At 60.3% G+C, this 24288-nt stretch overlaps 1 protein-coding gene across 3 annotated transcripts; it reads right to left on the reverse strand.

The window, feature by feature from the left end:
* Positions 1-2809: 2809 nt before the first annotated feature.
* On the reverse strand, positions 2810-23752 carry PAK4 (p21 (RAC1) activated kinase 4). Of its 3 annotated transcripts, none has more exons than XM_028484788.2 (10): positions 23595-23752; positions 14369-14442; positions 12771-13028; positions 9536-9997; positions 8906-9343; positions 7429-7562; positions 7027-7153; positions 5762-5887; positions 4362-4496; positions 2810-3838 (listed from the first exon to the last, which is right to left on the reverse strand). In XM_028484788.2, the coding sequence occupies exons 3-10, from the start codon at positions 12972-12974 to the stop codon at positions 3683-3685; spliced, it is 1782 nt and encodes a 593-aa protein (XP_028340589.1). In that variant the 5' UTR covers positions 12975-13028; positions 14369-14442; positions 23595-23752; the 3' UTR covers positions 2810-3682. The 3 variants fall into 3 exon arrangements, with proteins under 3 accessions (XP_028340589.1, XP_028340588.1, XP_028340590.1); XM_028484787.2 differs by lacking the exon at positions 23595-23752 and adding an exon at positions 16643-16726; XM_028484789.2 differs by lacking the exons at positions 9536-9997; positions 23595-23752 and adding an exon at positions 16643-16724.
* Between the last annotated feature and the right edge of the window lie 536 nt (positions 23753-24288).

Genomic DNA, 24288 nt, shown 5'->3' on the forward strand with positions numbered 1-24288 from the left:
GCACAGGCTCCGGACGCGCAGGCTCAGCAGCCATGGCTCACAGGCCCAGCCGCTCCGCGGCACGTGGGATCCTCCCGGACCGGGGCACGAACCCTTGTCCCCTCCTGCATCGGCAGGCGGACTCTCAACCGCTGCGCCACCAGGGAAGCCCGAGGACTATTCTTTTATGTCTACAATTTTTGATTTACAGACTTGGTTGGCTTGGCTCCCCATTCCCATGGGCACACTTGGTCCCTGGCTCCTGATGGCTTCACAGGAGTCCTTGCCTTGCGCCCTCAGATCCTGCATAAATACTGCATGGTCCCGAGGGAGAATTTCTTTGGGAAGTCACCCAGGAGCAGAATTACTGGGAAATACGTATGTGCAGCACTTCATCTGACTAAGCCAGACTTTAATTTTTACCAGATTAGTACTGTTAAAATGACAGCTCATCGCTGAATTTGCTTTTCTCTGATTACTAATGGGTTTGAGCACCTGCGCACATCCCTGTTGGCCTTTTAATTTGGTATAATTAAATTTTTTTCTTCATAATTTGTTTCTTTGGGGTAGTTTTCAGAAGTCCTTCTCTGCCCCTAGCTCATCAATTATTTTCCTCTATCAACTTGATAGTTTACCTTTCACGGTGTTTTTTTTTTTTAATATTTATTTGTTTATTTATTTATTTGGCTGCGTCGGGTCTTAGCTGCAGCACGTGGGATCTTCGTTGCAGCATACGGGATCTTAAGTTGCGGCGTGCAGGCTTAGTTGCCCTGTGGCATGTGGGATCTTAGTTCCCCGACCACGGAACAAACCCACGTCCCCTGCATTGGAAGGCGGATTCTTGACCACTGGACCACCAGGGAAGTCCCCACGGTGATATTTAATCCAGCTAGAGAAAAACACTGTCAAAACAGAACTGAGATAATAGAAGGTTTTCGTATTTCTACTGTCTAATCCTCAGCCGCAGGCCAGAAGCAGCAATTGAACGTGTGAAATGTGGCTAGTGCAACTGAGGGACCGAACGCTTAATTTTATTTCATTTAATTTAAAAGTAAATAGGCACATGTGGCTAGTGGCTACTGCCCTGCACAGCACCGATCTCGGGTTCCCTTTCATTGCATTTGGTAGGGACTCAGTTTTCTTTTTCTTCATAAAATGAACCAATTTCCTCAACACTATCATTAAACAATCTATTTCCCCCCATCAATTTGCTCCTGCATACACTTGGGCCTGCCTCTGGGTTCTCTGGGGTGAAGCCTGGCGAATGTAGTGAATAGCAGGGATGGAGGATCACGATTCTATAGAAGTGTTTTTTAAATTTTTTTGGCTTTTCTATGCAGCATGTGGGATCATAGTTCCCCGACCAGGCATCGAACCCGTGTCCCCTGCATTGGGAGCGTGGAGTCTTAACCACTGGACCGCCAGGGAAGTCCCAGTAATAGAAGTTTTAATTAGACACACAGTCGCCCAGAATAAAGACTACATTTCCCAACCTCCTTTGCTGCTGGGTGTGGCCACGTGACTAAGCTCAGGCCAAGGAGGCAATGGTGAAAGCTTTGGGTCACGTCCTTTAAAAGGAAGGGGTGTGCCCTCCTATTCACGTGGGAGAGGTAACAATCCTAGGAAGGAGGAGCAGCAAGATGGAAGGAAGCTGGGACCTTGCTGACTGGGCAGGACTGAGTCCCCCACTCCTTCGCCTCTTACTGAGAGCAACTGTAGATCTCAGTGGTTCTCAAACTTGAGGGGGCATCAGAATGAGGCTTCTCACTGCAGTGGCTTCTCTTGCTGCGGAGCACGGGCTCTAGAGCGCAGGCTCAGTAGTCGTGGCACACCGGCTTAGTTGCTCCGTGGCATGTGGGATCTTCCCGGACCAGGGCTCGATCCCGTGTCCCCTGCATTGGCAGGCAGATTCTTAACTGCTGCGCCACCAGGGACGTCCTGCACTATGCTTTAAATCTCTTTATCCATCTAGATCATGTGTGTACTTGGCCAGGCTGTCACAGAAACAGTGCCCGGATCCCTGGGGGACTCAGGGCCTGTGGAGAGGGGCGCTGGGGGGTGGGGGCTGACAGTGGGGACGAGGCAGGACTAGGTCGGATTCTCTGGCTCCTCTCCACACACTTCCAGCCCACAAACCAGACTGAGGTCCCTGGTGCCAGTGACGCCTGGAGGGCTCTGGGAAGGGGGTTCCCTCCTTGGTCTCTCAGTGTCCCCAGGAGGCCACTGCTGCCCCGACACCTCCCAGGGTGCTGGGAAGGACACACGCTGAGCCCACACTGGCCTGGGGCAGTCACTGCCCAAAATGCTGAAGCAGCGCCGTCTCCTGTCGGCCGGATTTTCTCCTCTCCGAGACCCAGCCTCAGCCTGGAGGGCACGACACGGCCAATGGAATATTTCTGAGGCTGGCAGTTCCAGGTCTATCTGTCTTAGCCGACGCCCCAGCAGCCCATCTGCCTGTTGACCGGTTTCCTAACATCAGCTCACCAAAGATCAGTTCCTACCCACTGAACGCACTCCAGACCACCTTTAAAATAGGTTTCCAGCAAACTGCAGATTTGGCAAACTGGTCACCATGGCACATGGACTGGTAAACCGGCTGCTTCCAGGCCTGGGGGGCACAGTCCAGCCCTGTAACCGGCTGCTTGGACCTGGAACTCCCGCCCACCCACAGACACGGCCCTGGCCCTGAACTGGGCTGGACTCCTGGGGTCAGCCAGGCCTCCCTTCTAACCCTAGAGCCCCTCTCCAACAACTCTCCCACCAAGACGGCCCGGACGGGGGTGGGGGGGCCTCTATGCACACTGCACACACGCAAAACAAGAAACTGGTTTAATTGTAAAACTAAGTTGAGGGAGGGGCGGGCGGGGCCGCGATGAGGGGGCAGGAACCTGATTCTTCAAGCAGTGGTCCTGTCCCCGGTGCCACCCCGCGGAACAGGGACCATCTGTCCCCAGATGGGGGCTAGAGTGTTATAAAATGACAATATAAATAGACTTCTAGAAAAGAGGAGGCTGTTCCAGGTGCAGTAGTCATGTTCTGCAGAGGCTGGGGGTGGGTGGGAAGCCCTGACCCCTGTCTCTGCATGCAGCCACAGAGGGGGTGTGGGGCAAAGGAAAAAGGCCACTCTTCAGACATTCATGATCGACCCCCGCAATGGCTCAGGGGGGAGGGGCTGTGGATCAGGCGAGGTCTCAGAGACACGCACTCTCAGGCTGCTGGACCTTCTACATGCACACATGCGTGTACACACACGCGCGCACACACACACACACACCTCTTTCGTAGTGTTGTCTCCTACATGCACACATGCGTGTACACACACACGCGCGCGCACACACACACACACACACACCTCTTTTGTAGTGTTGTCTCCACCCCTGGCGGCCCCCACTGCAGATTTCCAGTGATGGGAAGGCCTCCCGTCCTTCCTGGAGACAGGACAACACTGGGGCGGGCCTGTCCCAGAGGATTGGTGGGTCCTGGGAGCCCCGTGTGCTCCCACAAGTCCCTGCGTTTTTTTAAAAGTCACAAAATCAAAACGGCAGTTCAGTAGTAGGGTCCTGCACACATCCCCCAGCAAGGAGGGCAGTGCCATACAGAGTGTCTCCTGGGCTGGGAGGGGCAGGGGCCGGCCCTCCACTGGCCTCTGGCAGGGCAGGGGTGACCCAAGGGGCTCTTTGGTTCAGGGTCAGGGCGCTGGGCCTCATCTGGTGCGGTTCTGGCGCATGAGGGGCACGATGCTGGCGGGCGGGCCCGCTTTGGCCAGGAATGGGTGCTTGAGCAGCTCAGCCGCCGTGGCCCGCTGTGCTGGGTCACGCACTAGCAGGCGGTCCAGGAAGCCCTTCAGGGATGGCGACACCTGTCAGGAGGCGGGCGAGAGGGTCAGGGGGCCTGAGAGCCAGCTCCACTGCTCGCTCGCTGTGGGGCCTCAGTTTCCTCCTCTGTCAAATGGGCTGACAACATCTACTGCCTAGGAAGGGGGCAAAGAGGTCCCAGGAGCTTGGCCCCAGGGGCTCATTCCCTCCCCATTTCCAAGGTTCGGCAGGACCTGGCAGCAGCTGGGCCCTGGAGGCACCCCTTTCTCACCAGGAAATTCCTCCACCAGGAAGGCCCCTCTCCTGGACCTGGCTATGCTGTGTGCGTCTAGCCAGGCCAGCCTAAGCACGACCTCTGGGATGTGGGGTGGTGAGGGCACAGAGTTTACACAAGACACTCGAGGCCTAGGGGACACGGGGGTGACCCAGCACACAGTAAGCACCACCTTGGGAGGGAGCCATCCATACCCCAGTGCTGCCCGCACCCAGCGCTCTGCTTGGGTTCGGGGCTGGGTGGAGCCCTGTCCCCCCACCCCCACCTGCCTGCCGCCTGCGGGAGGGGCCCACCTTGTGCAGGTTCTTCAGTCGGGGTGGCAGGTTGTCCCGAATCATCTTCATGGCTTTGAGGGGTGGCTCATTGAAGTAGGGGGGCTCCCCATCCACCATCTCGATCACCATCACCCCCAGAGACCAGATGTCCACCTGCCGTGGGGACGGGGCAGCAAGGCTGAGCTGTGCAGGTATGGCCAGTGCTCGAGGGACACCCACAGAGGGATGGCCCTGGTTCTGTCTTTGCCTCTTCGCTCCTGGAATCCTTGGGCCCTGAACACCCTCGCTGATACCCAGCCTGCCGGACCCTATGCACTCCTCACCCAGGGAACCCTCTGAAGGGCTCTGCCCACCCAGCATCTATCCCCTTCTTCTTTGCTAACCACCCTCCTCCCCCTGGGTTCCTCTGGAGAACCCCCTCTCCCCTACTTCAGTCCATGGAGCATGACCAGGTAGCCTAATCAGCAGAGTCCAGACACAGTAATTGGTTCAGGAACGGGCACAGGACCCAAGGTGAGCCAGTCACCGTCAACCCTGAGACTTCAACCAAAATATTCCGGAAAACAGTAGGGCTCACAGGCAGGGAGATGTGTCCTGGAGTTGCCAGGGTCATGTCTGCTCTGACCAGGGGAGCACTTGCCTGAGTGAAGACTACAAGGGGAAAATTCTAGGGACCCATAGCTTTCCATTTTGCTAAATCCATTTGAGATGGTTTTGTCACTCACAGGCAGTCCTGATTGAGATGGTCCCTCAGAATCTCCTCCCAGCCTCCCCTCCCAGTGTGATCCCACTCCTGCCTGAGGTTTCCCCAAGATATGCTTCCAGGGGCACCCTGGCCAGGCCCTGGGTCAAGCCTTGTTGACTGACTGTGGAGGAATCCTCAGGGCCACAGGCCACAGCTCAAAGACCAGGCAGGCAACAGCAGGGAGTGAAGCAGGTCAGTGTAGGCAATAGAGATGGGTGGGGACTATGGGCAAGACGAAGGCGCCCCTGCACTTTCTAACGTGGAGCAGCCCCTCAGCACCTGCTGATTGTTGCCGTGTGGGAATTTGGCATCCATGTAGCCAGAGCTCTTGGTTTTCTGACAGACGATAAAATTCAGACTTTCACGTGAGAGCTCTCTTTTTAAAATGCTTGCAAGAGCATCTTCAGAGCACATCGGCCAGTTTGTGGCCTCTGCCCCAGGCTGACAGGCAGGGCCAGGGCCACTTCTGCTCAGCATTCTGTTCCCATTGCTAAGCACTGGCCTGGCTCCAAACTAGAACCCAGTCAGCAATGAGTGCACGCAGGCATGCCTACTTCTCCCCCAAAACTGTCCCCAGGGACTGAGCCCCCTCACCCCCAGCACTCTGGCTGCTCTGGACCGTCACAGCGTAAACCAGTGCCGAGAGCGGGCTGACCGGCCGCCTCTGGCTCACCTCTGGCCCGTAGGGGAGGCGGGAGATGAGCTCCGGGGCCATCCAGTAGGGCGTGCCGACCAGGGACTTCCTCCGCGGCACCTCCTTGCTCACCTGGGCACAGAACCCAAAGTCCGACAGCTTCACCTGCAGTAGGACGTAGGCAGTAGGGTCAGAGGTGCTGGTGGGGGCAGGGTGAGCAGGGGCATCTACCTATTTGATTCCTTGGCCTCAGACGCGCTGGGTCTCCACGATGCTGCCCAGAGGTTAGAGCCTCTGGGGAGCTCTGCCGTCTCCTGGCTGGGGCCCTCAGCCGTGTCACCTGCCCAAGATCGCACCATCTGCCTCCGTGACAGGGTCTGCGCTGGGGCTCTCGGGGGAAGTGGCCCGAGTCCCAGGAGTGCCAAAGGCTGGGCGGGGGCTCAGACTGGGGCCGGCTCCCAATGCTGTGCCCTGGGCCCCTGCTTCCCGGCAGGAAGCACACCTTCAGCTGGCAGGTGTGAGACGGATGCAACCCTCTCCAAGGCGGGTACAAGGGGACACAGCCTGCCTCTGCAACAGCTACGTCCCCAGACCAAGGATTTATACCTTTTTTGGAACTGCGGGCCCTATTCGGACTCTTGAGGATGTCTGTGGATCCTCCTACCCCCAGAGAGCATGCTCACATGTCCCCCAAACACATCTGCAAACATCTTTAGGTGTTCGTGGACCCCAACTGAGACTCCTGGTGAAACTGAGCCTTCCCCCCACCCCCCACCTCTGCTGACTGGCTTAACTTTCCTGGGGGAGGGCGGGCAAATCACCAACGAGAATTTGCTGAAAGTCAAGGGCCCCTCCCACTGAAAATCACATTCACTCTTGGAAGATAAATGCAGGTTCTGGTCACTGTGAGACTCATCCATGGACCTCAGACGCAGAACTTCAGTCCAGAAGATGGGAGACAGGACTGTAGTCCACAGCCCACGCCTGGATGCCAGGCTAGGAGCAGGTTCTCACGTGGCCAAGAGCGGAGGCTGGCCACCCAAATGGAGTCTCCCCTCTCTGGGCCCAGGGCTAGACTACAGCTCCCAACGGCCTGTGCTGACGGCAGAGCCCCCGGCAGCCTGAGCCCCCCGACCGCAGGGGCAGAGGCCCCACTCACGTGGAGCCCTGACTCTGGACTGCCGCGTGAGGAACGAATGAACTTACTGCCCCTCACGCGACTGAACTCGGGGGTCAGAGCGCACCCTACCAGCAGGGGGAGAGCGGGGGAGGGCGGGCGAAGGCAGCGCCACCCCATGCCTCACCCTGCCATCGTGGGTCAGCAGGATGGAGTCGCTCTTGATGTCCCGGTGGATGACCCCCTGGGCGTGGAGCACGGACAAGGCCTGCAGCACGGCCAGGCACACGGCGGCGATCTGCTCCTCGTTCATCCTGCGGGGGGCGGGGTGAGTGACGGGGACAGACAGGGCCCCGCCCTGGGGTTTAAGGGGGACACAACACTGCCCTGGGCTTTGAGGGGGACATGGCCCCACCCAGGGGGGCCGGATGGGGACAGAGCCTATTGACTCTGAGCCACGGCCCCGCCCCAAGGGGTCTGGAAGGGGCCAGTCCTATCGTGGGAGAGCTCTGAGGGGACCCACGTCCACCCTGGGGAGCCGGGGGAGACAGCAGGCTGGTTGTCACAGGGTCCAGCTGTCCAGCAGTACCTGGTGTGGGTGACGATGTCGGTGAGGGCGCCTCCCTCCAGGAACTCCATCACCACCCAGAGCTCGTCCCCGACCAGGTAGCTGTTGTACATCTCCACCACGTTCTCATGCTGGTAGTCCCTCATGATCACCACCTGGGCGTGGGAGGCCGGGTCGGCGCGGCGGAGGGAGGGCCGCCAGCCCCGGCCGCCGGAGCCCTGCCGCCTCCCTCTCAGCCTGGGTGTGGGCCCTGCCACACTGCGGGTCCGGTTCCACCCGTCACTCCTGCTCATCGGGGTCCCCCTGGGCTGTCCTCCCACGGCCAAAGTCAAGAGACCTCAAAGGCAGCGTAGGCCTGACGTCTGCACTCTGCTCCAGGGATGCTCCCGCCCCGCACACACCCCGCACTTCTGATGCTGGTCTTTGACCCGCCCTGAGCTGGGCCGCGAGTGGCTCTGATGGCCAGGCTGGTGTTGGGAGAGGGAGCTGGGACGAGAGCGTCTAAGCACGGGGCTGAGACCAGAAGGCCAAGCAGGTATTAGGCAGGCCAGATAAAAGGTGGTGGTGGGGGTGGGGGAAGAGATTTCAGGGGCAGCAAGGCCTAGCAAGGCAAAGCCTCACGGAGCTGGGGGAACACGATGCTCACAGGGGCCACATTACACTGGGGCAAAGCTGAGGAGTGTGGAGAGGTCAGGAGGCAAGAGCTAGAGTCGGACGACCCCGGACCTGACATCCTCCTGGGACTCCTGCATCAGAGGCTGGGGGCTGCTCCCAACACAGATTCCTCTCAGGAAGGAGCCAGGGGTCTGCCTTTGCAACACGCTCACTGGTAGTGAGCCCCCCAAGGGCCAAAGCCTGAGGTCAGACAGAAGCGAGGCCTAGATGGGGGCGGATCTCAGATGCACGGCCAAGAGGCCAGGCCTTTGTCCTGAGGGCACCAGGGGGCGCTGCAAAGGGCAGTAAAGGGGTGTGCGGAATGCCCAGGGGACAGGGCCGAGCAGCAAATGGGCTATACGGGGACAGGGACAGGGACGGGGACGGGGGAAAGAGTGACAGGCTCAGGGCTGACAAACCGGGGAGGGGCCACGGAGGTCCAGAGCTCTGGCCTGGGGACAGGTGTGGCGGGGCCCCTCTGAGACAGGGAACCAGGAGAGGCAGGTTTGGAGTACACGCTTCGAGGGCAGAATGGGGCTTGGTGGGTATGAGGGGCCTGGAAGGCACGCAGAGGGTGGGGCTCAGGGGCTGAGGGAGCCTGGAGCTGGGGCTCGGGGCCTGGCCAGGAACAGGACAGCTGTGGCCGTGGGTATCGTGGGGACAGAGGAGACAGCCTGGGGAGGTGAGACGAGTGAGGACAGGGGCCGGGCCCAGAACCCAGCCCTGGGGAACCCCATCCCCGAAGGCCCTCTCCCATCCTCACCCCTACCTGCCCTCAAAAACCACAGGGCAGAGGAGTCTCAGGAGGAGGGGTGAAGGGCGGGGGCAGGGGCAGCAGGCCCACCTCATTGAAGAGCAGCTCGCGCCTCTGCTGCTTGCGCAGGTCCATCTTCTTGACGGCCACCAGCCTGCCCGAGCTGCGCACGGTGGCAATGCACACGACGCCCGTGGAGCCCTCGCCGATCTTGATGAAGTTGTCCAGGTAGGAGCGAGGGTCGCCGGGGTCCACCACCAGTTGGAGGGCAGCCCGGAACTGCTCGTGGGACACTCGCTGGGGTTCCCGCTGTGGCGAGCGGGGTCCAGGGGGTCCAGGGGCAGGGGGTGCAGGGGGTGCGGCGAGGGTGCGGGCTGGAGGGGCCAGCTGGGGCTCGGAGGCGTGGGGGCCCAGCACTCCAGGGCTGGGGGGGCCGTGGGCTCGAGCGGGGGGCCGGGAGGCGGAGGACTGGGGGATAGCCAGGCCCCCCACCGATGGCCCATTGGGGGCCACGTTGTGAGGCTCCCCCTGCAACAGAAAAGAGAGGCGGCTGTCAGTGGAGGGGCCAGAGGGACAGGGACCCCGGCTGTGGGACAGACACATGGTGGTCAGGATGCAGATGGACGGTGGGCTGGGCATGGGTTGGAGTCGGTGGGTGGCAACGGGGAAGCTCCGGGCAAAGGGACAGTGGGGCGGTCCTGGAGCGGGGGGAGCAGTTACCTGGGCGCCCCGGGATGGGTGGTCCGTGTCGGCCCGCGGGTACGTGTTAAAGGGCCGGCCAGCTGCCACTTTCGCCCCGCTGGCCAGACCGGCAGGCTGGTGGGGGGTGCCGACGTCGGGCCCAGAGAGGGGGCGCTTGTCCCGGGAGGACTCCTGGGGCCCCCCTGAGCCCTCCCTGGAAGACTTGGGCCTCTTGTCCGGCCCCACCCGCCGCCTGTCTCCACTGCTGCCACCCGCCTCGCTGCGACCGGCGACCCGGCCTTGACCGCCCGCCTTCTCTGGGCCCCCTCTGGCCGTGGCGGCCTGCTCCACGGGCATCCCGTTTTCCTGGCGGGCACGGGCGGGTGGCGGCGGGCTGTCTCTCCGCAGGGAGTTGGAGCGCGTCACCGACATGTTCTCAAACTCGTCGAGCAGCAGCGTGAGGGCCCCATCCTTGGCGCCTTTGCTGCCCCGCACGATGGTCTGGGGTCCGGGGCAAGGGCGGGGTGGGGGCCGGGCAAGGAGGAGGGGGACACAGGACGTGCATCCGACACAGGAGGACAGGACAACACAACACACACAGAGACAAGACAGAGACGGAATGAAGAAATGCCATGGGGTGATGACAGGGCTGGGCGGGGGTGGGGGTGGGGGGTGGGCAGGAGCAGGGAGGCCCCTGCTGCCCCTCCCCCAGCACCTAGCCATGGGTGGCAGGAGGGGAGCGGAAGGAGAACCTGTCCATTGGTCAGGCTGTTGCCCCCCAGCTGGATGCACCCCGGTCTTTTTCTTGCTCTCCAGACTGGGGGGCGGTCCCTGCCCTGTGGGGTGCAGGGGAAGAAGGGCAGAGACCACGCCACCCCATAATCAGCCCTGGAGAGCTGCAAATTACAGGATGCTGGGGCCAGGGCCCAGCTTGGCACTTCCTCCCCTGCAGCCCGCCAGGGCTGTTAACTCCAAACCACGCTCTCTCTTCCTCTGGAGGCTGAGGGTGGGTTAAAGGGAGAGTCAGAAAGGTTTGGGCCCAAAGTAGAGGGCAGGAGTGCCCCAGGAGCAGGGCTGGCAAATGCGAACGCCTGTGTAAAGCCTGTCCCGAATCCACCCTCACCCGCCATGGCCACCATCCTGATCCAGGTCACAGCCTCCAGGGTTCCCCCAGCCCCCGACTCAGCTCCAGGCACATGGGCCTCCTAACTGCTCCTAAAACACACCGGACACACTCCAACCTCAGGCACCGGCTGTTCACGCTGCCTGGAACGTCTTCCCCCAAGTTTGCCCTGAGCTCCCCTCCCCAACGCACCCCCTTTCAGGTCTTTGCTGGAGGCTTTCGCTGACCACCCATAGTCTGAAACACCAGCCCTAACACTCCCTATCCCCCTCCCCTGCTTTCCTTTTCTCTAGAGCACTTAAAACTAGCTGACATAAAGCATGCATACAGCTGTCCATGGCCTGCTCCCCCAGTGCAATGATCGTGAGGGAGGCCATGGTTTCCCCGTCTGTTTTTGTTCTGGCTGCATCTAGCACCTAGAACAGTGGCTGGTATGCAGATGGTGCTCAAGAAGCATTTGCTAAACCCGTGAGTGAGTGAGTAAGGCAGGCAGGCTGGGAGGAGGCTGAGGGGAGCAGAGCCCATGCCCCTCAGCCCTGTGCTGTCAATCACTGGCAGGCAGGGACATGGGCTGCCAGGCATCCTAAAGCCAGAACCACCTCAAACGTGCAGAAAACACAGATCCCACAAAACCCACCTACAGGCCACCGTACCCCTGTGGGGCCAGCCCCTGCCCCCTGCCTCTCCTGGGCCTGGCTGCCAGCCTGGAGGCCTGGACTTGCCCAGGGGCCCAGCGAAGCAAGGGAGACAGCTGGTCAGGCTTTGGTGCTGGAATAAGAGGTCAAGAAGTCCCTGGGGGTTGGGGGAGGGTTTGGGAGGACTAGGGAGTTTCCCAGCCAAGGGCAGCAAACACAAGCGCCCACGGGGCCCCAGGAGGGTGCCAGCCCATGTGGCACCTTTGTGTGACTGAAGGTGCCCCTTCCTCCTGGCAGACACAGTCCCAGGTAGGGCTCGTGGCTGGCAAGCCGAGCAGGGGCTAGATTTTAGGAAGTGCCCTAGTGTGGGCATAGCCAGCAGACAAGCAGCCACAGGGCCGGGCAGGGGATGGAACTGAGGTGGGCTGGGTGGGGCCTGCGGGCCCAGAAGAGCTGGCACCCCGCCCGCGGTGGCAGCTGCCCCTCCAGTGGCCCCAGCCGATCTGTCAGGAGAAGCCAGAAATAGAGATTTGGATGTGAAGTCTCTTGCTTTTTTAGGCAGTGGCAGAGAATTCAAAGTATCCAAAAGCCCCCTGCCTGGGGCACATGGACGCCTCAGTGGGCTGCCAGCTGGAGACCCCGGGGGAGAGCTTCCATCGGCCAAGGGCGGGGCAGGATGAGTCAGCCCGGGGCAGGCCCAGCCCGCCCATCTCCACCCCTCTGAAGTCTGTGCTCCGAGGCCGGCTTCATAGGCTGCGGGGTGCCACACCCCCTGCCCCCCAGAACCAGCCTCACCATAGGCCATACCTGGCGCTCTGGCCACGGAGACAGGAAAGGTGTTAAGAACATGGGCCTTGGAAACGGATCTTGATTCAAAGCCCAACTCTGCCCTTCTGCTCAGACGGCAGGGAAAAAACCCAAACCAAAAAACCCCCAATGCTTCATGTGGGCCGTTTCCTCCGCTAAAAGCCCTGCCTCTCCACCATTTGCCCGAATGACTCCTCCTCGTCCTTGGCCCTCAGGGCTCAGCTCCGGTGTCCCCGACTCCATGAAGCTGGCCTGGACCCTGGGGCTGGTCAGGAGCCCCGTCTGGGCTCCCCCAGCCCAGCCCCGAGCACTTGGGGCAGTCGCCATGAGGGAACGAGTCTGTCCCTCGCCCGGAGATGGGAGCCCTGTGAAGGCCCAGGACAAGTCTGTGGTGCTGTGGACCGGAGCACAGAGCTCAGGGCGTGAGGCTCCAGGACAGGAGCACGACTTGGGGCTGGTGTGGGGGACTGTCGGAGGGTCAAGGTCAGCGTAGGGTTCTCAGCAAGGTAAGGGGGGGTGAGCGTTGAGGCCAAGTGAGGGATCAGTGGGTGGAGGGGTGAGTGAAAGGTGAGGATTGGGGCGTGTCTGTGTGGAGGTCAGCAAGGGAGGCGGAGGTGTTGGCCGCAGGGTCGAGTGTGGGGTTGAGGGCTGGGGTCACCCCGCGGGGGTTGGCGTGGGTCAGGAGAGGCGGTGGTGGGCACCAGCATACCTTGGGGGCCCCGGGCTGGATGGAGGTGATGCAGGCGGGGTCAACGAGGGGCTTGGGCCGGCGAGCTGACTCCTCGATCAGGCTCTGCCACTGGCGGGGCAGCCCCGTGAACTTCTGCTCGTGCTGGTCGAAGCCCGTGTGCACGCGGTGCTCGAAGTTAGACGGTGCCGAGATCTCGACCCGCTTCTTCTTCTTCCCAAACATGGCGCCAGGCTCTCAGTGTGGTGAGGGCGCAGACGTGGGCTCCTGCCTGCAGGCCTGTGGGAGGGGACGGCTCGCCAGAACCTGCTATTTCTCCTTGATCCTCTGGCCCCGCCCTGGTCCTATCCATCCTCCTCTCCCCGCTGGTCTCCCCACTCCCCACCCGCCCCCTCCCCAGTCTGTCCCCCACATGCAGCCCAAGGGACCCCGTGAACACCCGAGTCAGGCCACTTGCTCAGAGCCCTCCTGTGGCTCCACCTCACTCAGGCGAGAAGCTCAGTCCTCCCGTGGCCCGCCCCACACGACCTGCCCCATCACTTCTCTGCTCTCATCTCTCCCTCTCACTCACACTGGCTTCCAAACCTCAGGGACTTGCACTGGCTGTTCCCTCTGCGGGGAACACTCTTCCCCGGTATCCACACACATGGTCCCCTCCCTCCCTTCCTTCAGGTGTCAGAGTCGTTGGTGACTCCTTTCCTGAACACCCCAAGAAAAAGAGCCCCCATTCCCCACTGTCCTTCCATCACATTTCATAGCATGTTTAACTTCTGGAAATTCTGCTGCTCAGTCTTGTGTTTACTAGTTCAGTGTTTACAACCCCCATCACTAGACTTTCAGTGCCCCAGGCCAGGTCTCACCTGCCCAGTTTCCTGGCATCCCACTCCCTTGTCTCGGCCACGCCCAGCACACAGTATGTGCTCAGTGACTGGTTCCTAAAGGCCGGCCGACACTGTCCCTGCTTTGCCAGCCTGCACTCTGGGCTGGAAGCACCACATACCTTTGGTTACTTGTTCAACAAATGGTTACCAAGCCCCTCTCCTATGCGTGACCCCTAGGCAGCCTCACTGCTATATGCCCACTTTACAGATGAGGAGACTGAGGCTCAGAGGAGGGAAGTTCCTCATCAAGATCACAGAGCGGGGAAAGAGCCACTTCATAACAGATACTAACAGACCAAACAGTCCCTGTCTTTAGGGCCTGTGGTCTCCAGTCCTGTACTCAGAACGGTACCAGCACAGAGTAAATGCTCAATGAAAGCTGATTTAAAAACCAAACGGGCCGAAGAAGACATGTGTGATGGTGGTGTCCCATAGGGAGACCAGAGAAATGACAGGCAGGGGAGCCAGATGGCCAGAGTGCAAATCTCTCTCTGTCGCCTACTACGTGTGACCTTGGGCAAGTGACTTAACCTGTCTGTGCCTCGGATCAGCTCCCACAGGGCTGCCGGGAGGATTAATGAGTTAATACGAGCAGAGCTGGGTGCAGGGCTGGGACACGGAGGGAGGGCCCCGTTGGCATTTGCTCTTCTGATGATTAGGATGACTCCTAGCCATGTCTGGGGAAGGGGGCCCAGGTGTTGCCCCCCAACCCGTACACAGGCCCTGAGTCCCACAGACCTGGTTTGATGCTGGCTGTGCTAGAAGTGCCCTTGGGCACGAGATGTCTCCTCCTGGGGCTTCGGGTTACTCATCTGTAAAGTGGGAAAAAAACATCATTTGTCCATTATTCGTTCGTTCATTCATTCAGCAATAACTCACTCCTTTGTGCCCAGCCTTGTGCTGGTTGGTGATAGGGATACTGCGGTGACTGAGACAGCCTCTGACAGCCCAGAGTGGTCGGCGCTGGGGTCACAGAGCACCAGACCCAGCCTGGAGGGATGGCAGGCTGGGGATAAGGGAGGTTTTCCAGAAGAGGGCCCGTGTGAACTAAGACCCAAAGAACTAGGGGAAATGCACTGGGTGGGGATTTCTGTCTGGTTCATGGCTGGCTCCCCAGAGCCTGGCACAGTGCCCAGCACAGGGTCGGCCCCAAGCTCAGTTAAGTCTCGTGACCTAGTGAGGATGCTTGCGTGTGTCTGGGATGCGGCCCTTGCAGCCCCTGGTTCCACTCCCGGCTCCTGTCCCGGAGCAGCTCTGTGAGGTAAGGACGAAGAGGCCGCCATCCCCAGGCCAGAGGTAGGACCATCAGTGGGCAGCGATCCAGGGGAACCGGTTTGGCAGCAGGAGCCGCCCAGTGGGAGGCGGGTGGAGACCCAGCAGCCAACCTGCCTCCACTGGCCTGGGCCTCCCAGCCAGCAGGTGACCAGAGCCAGGGCTCTCCCAGGGGTCCAGTTTCCCTGCCTGCTCTGGGGTGGAACAGGCCTGGCCAGGGTGAGGGGCCCTCTGCCTCAGCCCCTTCTCTACCCCCCAAGCCAGGAGCCCCTTCAGCGTCGCTCCCGCATTCCAGCCCCCAGGACACTGCCTATCCCGCCCGCCCAGGCCTCCATTCCTGGCTCACCTGCCAGAGGCCCTGACCTACCCTGTCCTCTCTCCAGGCTTCTCTGCCCTCGACTCTCTCCCAGTTCCAGCTCCCAGCCTCCTGCCTACATGCTGACCTTCCCCCATCGTCCCCGCTCCACTCCGTCCCTCCAGATGTGTAATCTCACCACCTCCTCACTGTCTTCCCAGATTTGCCCCCGTTTGGCCCCGGGCCCAGCCTCACTCCTCACCTTGGCTTCTCTCACTCTGCCCGCCCATCCTCCGCCCCCCCAGCCCAGGACCTGCGGGCCCCAGGTCAGCTCCAAGCCCTCTGCACGAATAGGGTTAGCCACAGGACCCCTCACTAAACCCAGGAGAGGGAGGAGCTCAGGATCCAGGCAGGGTGGGCAGGAGGCAGCCTGGAAGATGGGGTAGCCAACCCAGAACCCCTGCCGTAAACCCCCAAGCCACCTCTGCACACCGCCTCCGGCCCCGCCCCCAGCTGCCTATGTGACCTGCAGGGGAAGGGGACAGAGGGGCACACCTCCGGATATTTGCCTGGGGCCAGCCCTTCCCTCTGGGCGCTGCACGGAGGGCAGGACAAACAGAGGAACCAACCATGTTTATAATGATCAGGCGGGAGCCCCACCCTGGGGCAGCTCCAAGCACTGCCGGCTCCCCTTTCCCACTAAGTCCCCAAGCTCCTGACTGTATGGGGGCCACAGAGGGAAGGGAGAGAAGCTGCTACATATAGAGGGGCCTGCGCCAGCAGCAGAGGGGGCGGGCAAAGAGTAGGCGCTGGGGTTCCCAGGCAAGCCCAGAATTTAGGAGTCAGACAGCCCAGGGCCAAGAGCCCAGCTCTCTGCCTGTGAAGTGTGGGTGAGCTGACCCACCATGCGAGCTCACTGCGTGGCCCTGGGCTAGCAGCTCAGCTGCTCTGTGCCTCAGTTTCCTCTTCTGTTAAAAGAGGACGACCATGACAGTACCTGCTTCCTGGAGTTCTTATAAGGAGTCACAGAGAACCCAGGCACTGATGGCCTGGCCCCAAGGCCAAGCGCACACAGCAAGGAAGTGCGCGGTAAATGTCGGTCACCATCACAGCAGCAGCCAACAGAGGGAGCACCTACCGTGCCGGCCCCCTCCTAAGCACTTGACCCGGAGCCCCTCATTTAATCTGCATGCCCGACCCCAGACAAAGGGGCCGTTTTGGGCTTTGTGTTACAGACAAGGAAGACGAGGCACAGAGAGGGCACCCCACTTGCCCAGGTCACACAGCTTGGGAAGCAGAGCGGACACAAGACTCCAGCCCTGTCTAACACAGAGCCCGGGCCCCGCCAGTTCTCGGAATTACGGCAGGTGCGTCCTTGGAGACTCGTGTGTGCCCGGGCCTGCTTGGTGTTCTGTGTCTAATCACATCCCACCCTCACCACTAACCTGTGAGACAGGCACGCTCATCATCCCCAGTTCACGGGTGGGGAGACTGAGGCTCAGAGAGGGGAAATCCTTTGTCCAGGGCACCTAGAATTTGAACCCAGGCAGTCGGGGACCAAAGTCCAGGCTCTTACCCACCTGTCCTGCGGTGGTGCTTCTGTTTTTGTCATTACCATCGTGGTCCTGGACTCCAACCCTTCCTCCCTCCTTCTCCACCCTCTCTATCCACACCCAGACCTTGCTCTTCCTCTCCTGCCCTGACCCCACTTGGGGGTGAGGGTGCCCAGCTCCTCCGACCTGCCCAGGCCCCCAGCGGTAGTGTGGGAGGCAGCACAAAGTGGGGCTCCGGCCACCGCCACCCCCCACCCAGGAATAAGGAATTACTTGCCTTTTCCACGGGCCTTTGGCCTGTCGGTCTGCAGCAGAAAAGCTGTCCAAGAACCAGTCCCCACCACCAAATGTGGTTTACTGAGGCTCAGCCACAGTACTCACACCCCTACCACCACCACCATCACCACCACCATGGGGGACCCATGACCCTGCACAGATGCCAATGCTGAGCTCACCGACTCCCCGGCACTCAGGTGGAGTGGCTATTCTCACTCCCATTTTGCAGATGTGGAAACTGAGGCTCACAAAGGTGAAATCTCTCGCTAAGGTCACCAAGCAGAGGTGGGCCTGGAAGACAGTCGGATCCACTAGAGTCAACATCCTTAAACTCCTCCCCGTGGCCCACGAGGTCCTGAGAGATCTGCCCATCAGCTCTCCTCCCACATGGCCCCTCGCTCACTATGCCCCAGCCACTCTGGCCTCTTCACTGTTCTTCAAACGTCAGACATGCCCCCACCTCAGGGCCTTCGCACTGGCAGCTTACAACACCCCCACCCCACCCCCCGTACTGGAACTCTCTTCTCAATGATCTCCATTTGGCTCCCTCCCTCCTTCCCTCCACCCACATCTGCACAGAAATATCCCCGTTCCTGTCCTGCCACCCTCTATGCCCCTTTCCTTGCTTTATTTTTCCTCATTGCACTCACCATATACTGTGTGTGTATGTGTTTGCGTGTGTGAGATTCTCTAGTGTCTGCTTCTTCCACCAGAATGTCAGCTCCACCAGGGCAGGGCCTGTCCTCTGTCTTGCTCCTCACTGTACCCCAATGCCTACAACACTGCATGGCAGGCACTCAAGGAACACTTGGTGAACGAACACATTCACCTGTACCCGCTATGCTACACCTCTGCTCAGACACCTCAGACTCTGCCCAGGCAGTACCTGTGAAACTCTGGCAGAGAAACCCCTGGAACTCAGAGGCAGAGGGTGAAGCAGTGACCCCAGCGACACGGAACAAAGGAGGACAGGGTGCAGCCTGCAGCCACCAGCCGGGGCATAGATGCCTCTGAAACCCAGTGTTTGATCCCTCAAATGCAGGCACATTTCCATCCTACTCTAAAATGTTTATTTCAATCAAAAAAAAAGTCTTTTGAATTATTTCACATGTGGGACGGGCAGTTTCCGACCTGTCCTAGCAAAAGCTTCACATTTTCCAGTCACCCCCTATGCTCACGTGTTCTACCATCTGACCTTTCATGAGACAAAAATGGCACCACTCTCCCCACCAAGGAAATCAGCGCACATGGAAGAGCCAGATCTGCTAGTGTGATAACACGGTCAAGGGAGTGTGCGCGCGTGTGCACGTATACGTGTGCGTGCGCATGTAGAGAACTCCTTCCCTCCTGCCATCCACCTGCTCCGGCAGCCCTGAATAAAGCTGCCCCCCTCATCACCCCGGCAGTGGAGGGAGCTGACTCAGCCAGGGCCCCAGGGCGCAGGGGCAGAGCAGAGGATGCGGCAGGGGTCACGGCCACCCCTTCCTAGTCACTAAAATGAAACTAAAGCAGGAAGGGGACGATGAAGAAGGGCTCACTGGCCCCAGCCTGCACTCAGCGCTTCCACCGCTGGTTCCCGCCCACCCTTCTGCCATGATCTTCACCCACCAGCTCCAGAAGCCCCCTCCCTGCCTCAGTTTACCGCCTACCTCCCTGGGCGGTGCTCTGATGATGGAGGGGGAGTCTGTCTTAACGTGGCGGCCCACGGCAGGCTCTCGCTGCCCCCCGAAACCCCACACCGTTCCTCCTTCACACTTTTGCTCAGCTCTTGCTGCCCACCTGCGTGTCCCCCACCCCACTCCCCATTCTCCTCCTGCCCTGAGCCTAGTTCCACCAAGGAACCCTCTGGCACCTTGTCCCCAGACCCTGCCTCACGCTTTGGGACTGACACGTGCTCAGGCCCCCTCCTTGGCAAACACCTACTCTACCCACAAATGATCCATCACACTCAGACCCCCACCCCTCTATCCAATCATCAATGTCTACCGAGGACTGATCTCTGCCAGGCCCGGGGCCGGGTCGATAGCAGAGGCCAGGAGCGTCAGGAATATCCCTGCCCTTGCAGAGCTCACATCCTAGGGGAAAGGAGACAGTCAATAAATGAGATAAATCAGAAAAATAGCTAGTAAGTCAGGTGGTAAGTGCTGAGGAGAAAAACACAGCAGGGATCAGGAGAGTGCGGAGGGTGAGGGGAGGTGGGAATTTTCAGTGAAGTGGCCACAGGGAGGGCCTTGCTGAGGAGGTGACACTTGAGCAGGGACCCAAGTGGAGAGAGGAGAGGGAGCCCTGTGGGTAGCTGGAGGAGGAGCACCCAGACAGTGGGAACAGCCAGTGCAAAGGTCCTGGGGCAGGAGCGTGCTTGATGTGGTCAAAGAGCAGAGAGGAGGCCGAGTGGCTGGGGCAGGGTGAGCGAGGTGAGAGAGGAGGGCAGATTGTGTAGGTGCTTGTGGGCCATGGGTAGGACTCTGGCTTTTCTTTTGTAATTTTTTTTTTATGTGGACCATTTTTAAAGTCTTTATTGAATTTGTTACAATATTCCTTCTGTTTTATGTTTTGGTTCTTTGGCTGTGAGCCATGTGAGATCTTAGCTCCCCGACCAGGGATCGACCAGGGATCAAACCTGCACCCTCTGCATTGGAAGGCGAAGTCTTAACCACTGGATCACCTTGGAAGTCCCCAGGACTCCGGCTTTTACCCGAGTGAGATGGAGCAACAGGAAGGCTCTGAGCAGGGGAGGGATGTGGCCAGACTCAGGTGTGCACAGGCTCCCGGTGGCTGCACGTGCGGGCAGGGCAGGAGCAGGGACACCTGGGAGGAGGAGGATGCGACAGTCCAGCAGGAGAAGAGGGTGGACGGGACCACGTGGAGCCTGTGGAGGCGGAAGGAACAGGCAGGTTCTGGGCACCCTGGAGAGGCTGAGACGGCAGGACTGCTGAGGACTGACACCACCTTTTGCAACACCTGGAGCGTAAGCTCCACGGGGGCAGGGGCTTGGTCTGGTCTTGCCCATCGCCGCATCCCCCAGAGCCTGGCAGCCTGGCATCCAGTCCATTCTCTCCCAGACCTTAGCATCACCTGACATGTTATATGGTTATGATTGTGTCTGCTGTCTCCCTGCTAAGTCAGTGGCTCGGCGCAGGCAGGAGCAATGCTCTGGTTGGTTACAGGCTGGATCCCAGGTCTCCCCTCAGTGGCTGCTGGGTGGACGGAGGGGACACACGTGTTTCAGCGCTGACCCTGGCCTATGCCTGCACCAGGCGTGCGGACCAGGCCACAGTGAACCCTCCCAGTGGTTCTTGGGTGTGTGGGTAGAGAGTCCTCTTCCCTCCTGTTTCCCAAACCAGGAAACTGAGCCCCAGAGAGGGGAAGTCACTGCCCAGGGCTGCCCAGCGCCAGGGCACAAAAGCGTTGACTGTGACCCAGGGAGAAGGCCTGTCACTGCCCACTTAGGCCTCCTGCTTCCCAGCAGCCCTGGCTCCAGCCAAAGCTTCTACTCCAGACAAAGGACCCCACAGGTTTACGGGACAGGAACATGAATAGAGACAACTCTACTTCCGATGACCGAAACCAAGATCAGAAAGGCTGCTGTGGTTAGCAGGGAATCTGAAGAAATGTTAAACAAAACTCTGAAGGGCTTCCCACCTGGATGAGACTCCCCACTGTGACTTAGCAAGGCCCTGCCCAGTTGGGCCCTGCCACCAAGGGACCCCATCTCCTCCCTGCACTTCACCCCAGCCACGCTGGCCTCCTCCTTTTCAGTCTTGGACACATCAAGCTTGCTCCAGCCTCAGGGCCTTTGCACCCATTGTTCCCCCCGTCCTCCCCGTTCTTGATCTTCAGGTCTCAGTGCAAAGAAAACCTCCTCTGAGAGGCCTCCGCTGACCCCCTGACGAAATCTGCACCCCTGCTTTATACTTCTCCGTGGCATTTATGATCATCTGTCATTATATACCTGTTGACTGTTGGCCCCCCCCTCCTTCCCCTCCCCGCAGCAGAGCATGGGCTCCCCAGGAACAGGGGCCTTTGTCTGCCTCATTCTTGTCACACCCCTGGCAGCTAGAGCAGGGCCTGGCACACAGCACGTACCTGGTAAATATCTGTGCAACGAATGAGTGATGCCATTGCCAAGGTGATGAGGCTGGACCCTGAGGAGGAGCAGGGAGGGGTGGTGGGGCAGAGGGCAGCCAGGAGTCCCCAAGGCCTGTCCACACTGCCTGGAAGTCTGCCCTTGATGCCTGTGAAGGAACTGAGCCTCTTTAGAGACTGAATCCGGCTATTTAGTGAATAACCTGGTGTGTGTTCCAAACACAAGGAGCGCCCGGCTGTGAGCCCGCTTCCCCAGGCCCTCCCCACCACATGGCCTAGGCTGGGAACTGGAGGAGCTGGTGGCACATTTTGGCCAGAAGCAAGAAGAACTTCATACGGGGGGTGTGCCGCCAGAGATCCGCGTTCCCCACAACGGGTGAAAGCCGTAAAAAGACACAGATCGAGGGCCGCCCTAGCCTTGGGGAGCAGGGCCTGGAGTCGGCCATGTGGGAAGTGAGCAGCAGCCTGCTCTCCGTGTTCTGGCCACATAAGTGCCACCCTCCCCTCAGCAGGCCTCTGCACGGAGTGTGCGGACAAGGACGCAGAAGGCAGACGATGAGTAAGAGCGGACGGCCCGGGCTCGCGCCCGCTCCACCACTGCCAAGCCGTGTGCCTGTGAGAGAGTGACTCCGGGCCTCCGTGTCCTCATCTGCAAACTGGGGGTAATGATGGTCCCTATCTCCTGGGAGTGTTCGGACGATCGAACCAGATGACCCATGCCAAGCGCCCAGAACGGTGCCTGCCGCCAGGTGGGCCCTCGCTACTACAGGCTAGCTGCTGTTATTATTACTGGCACTGCTGTTGCTGCTGCTGCTGAACGAATAAAGGACAGAGGATGCTGAGCACGGTCTCCCAGAGCAAAGGTGCCAGTCTGACTGTCTCTGTTTAAGACTGTCCTTCTCCAGGGCCGGGATGGGGGAGCATAATGGGCCCCCATTATGCTCTGATGACCCCTGCCCTCCCAAAGGACAGGGCCTGGGGCCCTCTCAGCCACCCTGTGTCCCCAGCCCTGCCCAGCACAGGCTGAGGCACAGCTCAGAGAGTGTGGCTGAATGCAGAGATGGTGCTTCCTTTACCTCGAGGTGCTCTAAGCCCCCAGGGAGGCCAGGCGGCTCCTGTGGCAGCCCCAGGCTCGGGTGCCCCCCTCCCCGCCCGGCCAGGCTCAATAGGGCACAGACACAAAGGGCACTGCTGGTGTCCCTCACCCTCCAAAGGTGCCCAGGGTGGGGATGGATGCCACAATAAAGCTGAGAGTGTGGGCGAGCCCCCAGGGACTGGGGAAATCAGATTCGACTTCATTCATTCCTCCCCTGAGGTGGGGCAGGAAGGAGGGAGGGGGCAACAGGCAGAAAAGAGGCTCCAGTGGCCTGCCAGGCCCCTCGAACCTAAGTCCTTCCCCACCATACACACACACACACACACACACACACACACACACACACACACCCGAGACACAGAAGCAAATGAAGTCGCTCCACAGTGCACGGCTGTCCTCAGAGACCGACACAGACATGCAACACAGACGTCCAGCCACACAACCACAGACACACAAGAACACACACACTGGTTGCACGGAAAAGTCCCCAAGCAGCCTGAGATGGAGCAGCTGCTTGCCCCACACTACCCGGGCACCCTGCTGGCGGCCGTACAGGGGCCTGGGTGCAGGAAGGAACATCCCACCCCGAGCCTCAGCTCCCGCCTCAGGAACACAGGCCCGGCAAGTGGGCCGGAGGCAACTGTGAGGTGTCAATGGGAGAAAGTGGGGAAAGCAGTCTTAAGAGGGGCCTGGCTCAGAGGAAGTTCTCAGAACGGAAGGGCCGCAACACTGGGGACCCACGGCTGGGACCCCAAGAAGTCAAGGACCCGGGAGCCCCTCCACAAACAATGTAAAAACCCGTACACCCCAGAGATGGAGGGACTCTGGAGAGGCCCAGAGACACATACAAGGATCCTGGGGGAACCAAATGACACAACGATACGGACTATAGCCACCACCTAGAAACACAGCCACGTGCTTGCACACACATAATCCCACAAATGCTCCGTTATGGCTGGACTCACTAGGAAGGCAGACCCAAGACCCTCCACACACCTAGGAACGCTCCTGAGACAGAGTTAAACCATGAGATCCGCACACAGACCCAGGCATGCCCACAGCCAGCTCCAGGGTCACCAGTGGCCCAGGGAGGCGTAGCCCCTTGGAAACACCTCCATGCAGACCAGACCCCAGGAATGCGCTCCCACAGAGATGCTCGGGGGGACCTGCACCGAGGTGTGGGCTAAGCCCCAGCAGATAGACACCTGCCACCGCCAACACGGACGGACACACACACGGCCACCCCACCCCTGGCCCCAAGAAAGGTGTGGCCCCTGGCGCACGTGCTTACGCTGGCTCAGGTGGCCGTGTGTCCGGACTGCCCTCCCGCACACCCAGGCAGCCCTCCCCCTCCTCCACTCCTCCCCAAGGCCTGGGCCAGCTCACCTCCACCATCCTCTTCCCTCTGTCCTGGGCCACCCGCAGTAGGGCAGGCCAGCAGACAGAGGCTTCCAGCTGAAAGATCAGGGAGCTGGGATCAAGGGGTTCCCCTGGCCCACGGAGGAGAAGCTGGCTGGGCTCTGCGCCCCGGCCTCCCTGGCAGCGGCTGGTGACTCGGCCCTGCCCTGGCAGGAGTTGAGCTTGGCTGTGGCTCCAGCCCATGGGAGGGGGAGGGGAAGGGTGGAGGGTGGAGGGAGGGACGGAGGGAGGCGGGGCTGAGGCTGGAAAGCCTCAGTCACGGGGCCCACAACTGTCCCAGCGGAGGGAGGGGCTGGGCAGGGACACAGGAGCAGGGGACCCAACCACAGCCCCTGCTTCGGCAGGGTCAGTCTCCCACCACACACGCACACCCCAATCTCACTCCCTATGCCAGGCCAGGTGCCAGGGGCCAGGGAAGCAGTGGCTCAGCTTGGGGCTGAGTGCCCGAGAGTGGCTGGTGGGGCAGCCAGGTGTGAAACACTGGCTGGGGCTGTGGTGCAGGACACACCACAGTGCAGAACGGGGATGAGGGGCCTCTTTGACGGGGAGGGTGGCTGGAGATCCGGGGCCTGCTGTGTCCCCCTCTCCCCACACACCCAGGCTGGGATGCCAGCAAGAGCCCCAGAGGGTGCAACGAAGGGGGCCCCTGCTGCTCTGCCCC

Source organism: Physeter macrocephalus, unplaced genomic scaffold (assembly GCF_002837175.3).
Source record: "Physeter macrocephalus isolate SW-GA unplaced genomic scaffold, ASM283717v5 random_235, whole genome shotgun sequence".
Lineage (NCBI taxonomy): Eukaryota > Metazoa > Chordata > Mammalia > Artiodactyla > Physeteridae > Physeter > Physeter macrocephalus.

Excerpts from the sequence above, each read along its gene's own strand:
- PAK4 (XM_028484788.2), bottom strand. The coding sequence starts at position 12,974 with ATGTTTGGGAAGAAGAAGAAGCGGGTCGAGATCTCGGCACCGTCTAAC. Across the intron at positions 9,998-12,770 it reads TCCAGCCCGGGGCCCCCAAG|ACCATCGTGCGGGGCAGCAA; the intron begins GTATGCTGGTGC and ends CCCGGACCCCAG. Across the intron at positions 9,344-9,535 it reads ACCCATCCCGGGGCGCCCAG|GGGGAGCCTCACAACGTGGC; the intron begins GTAACTGCTCCC and ends TTTCTGTTGCAG.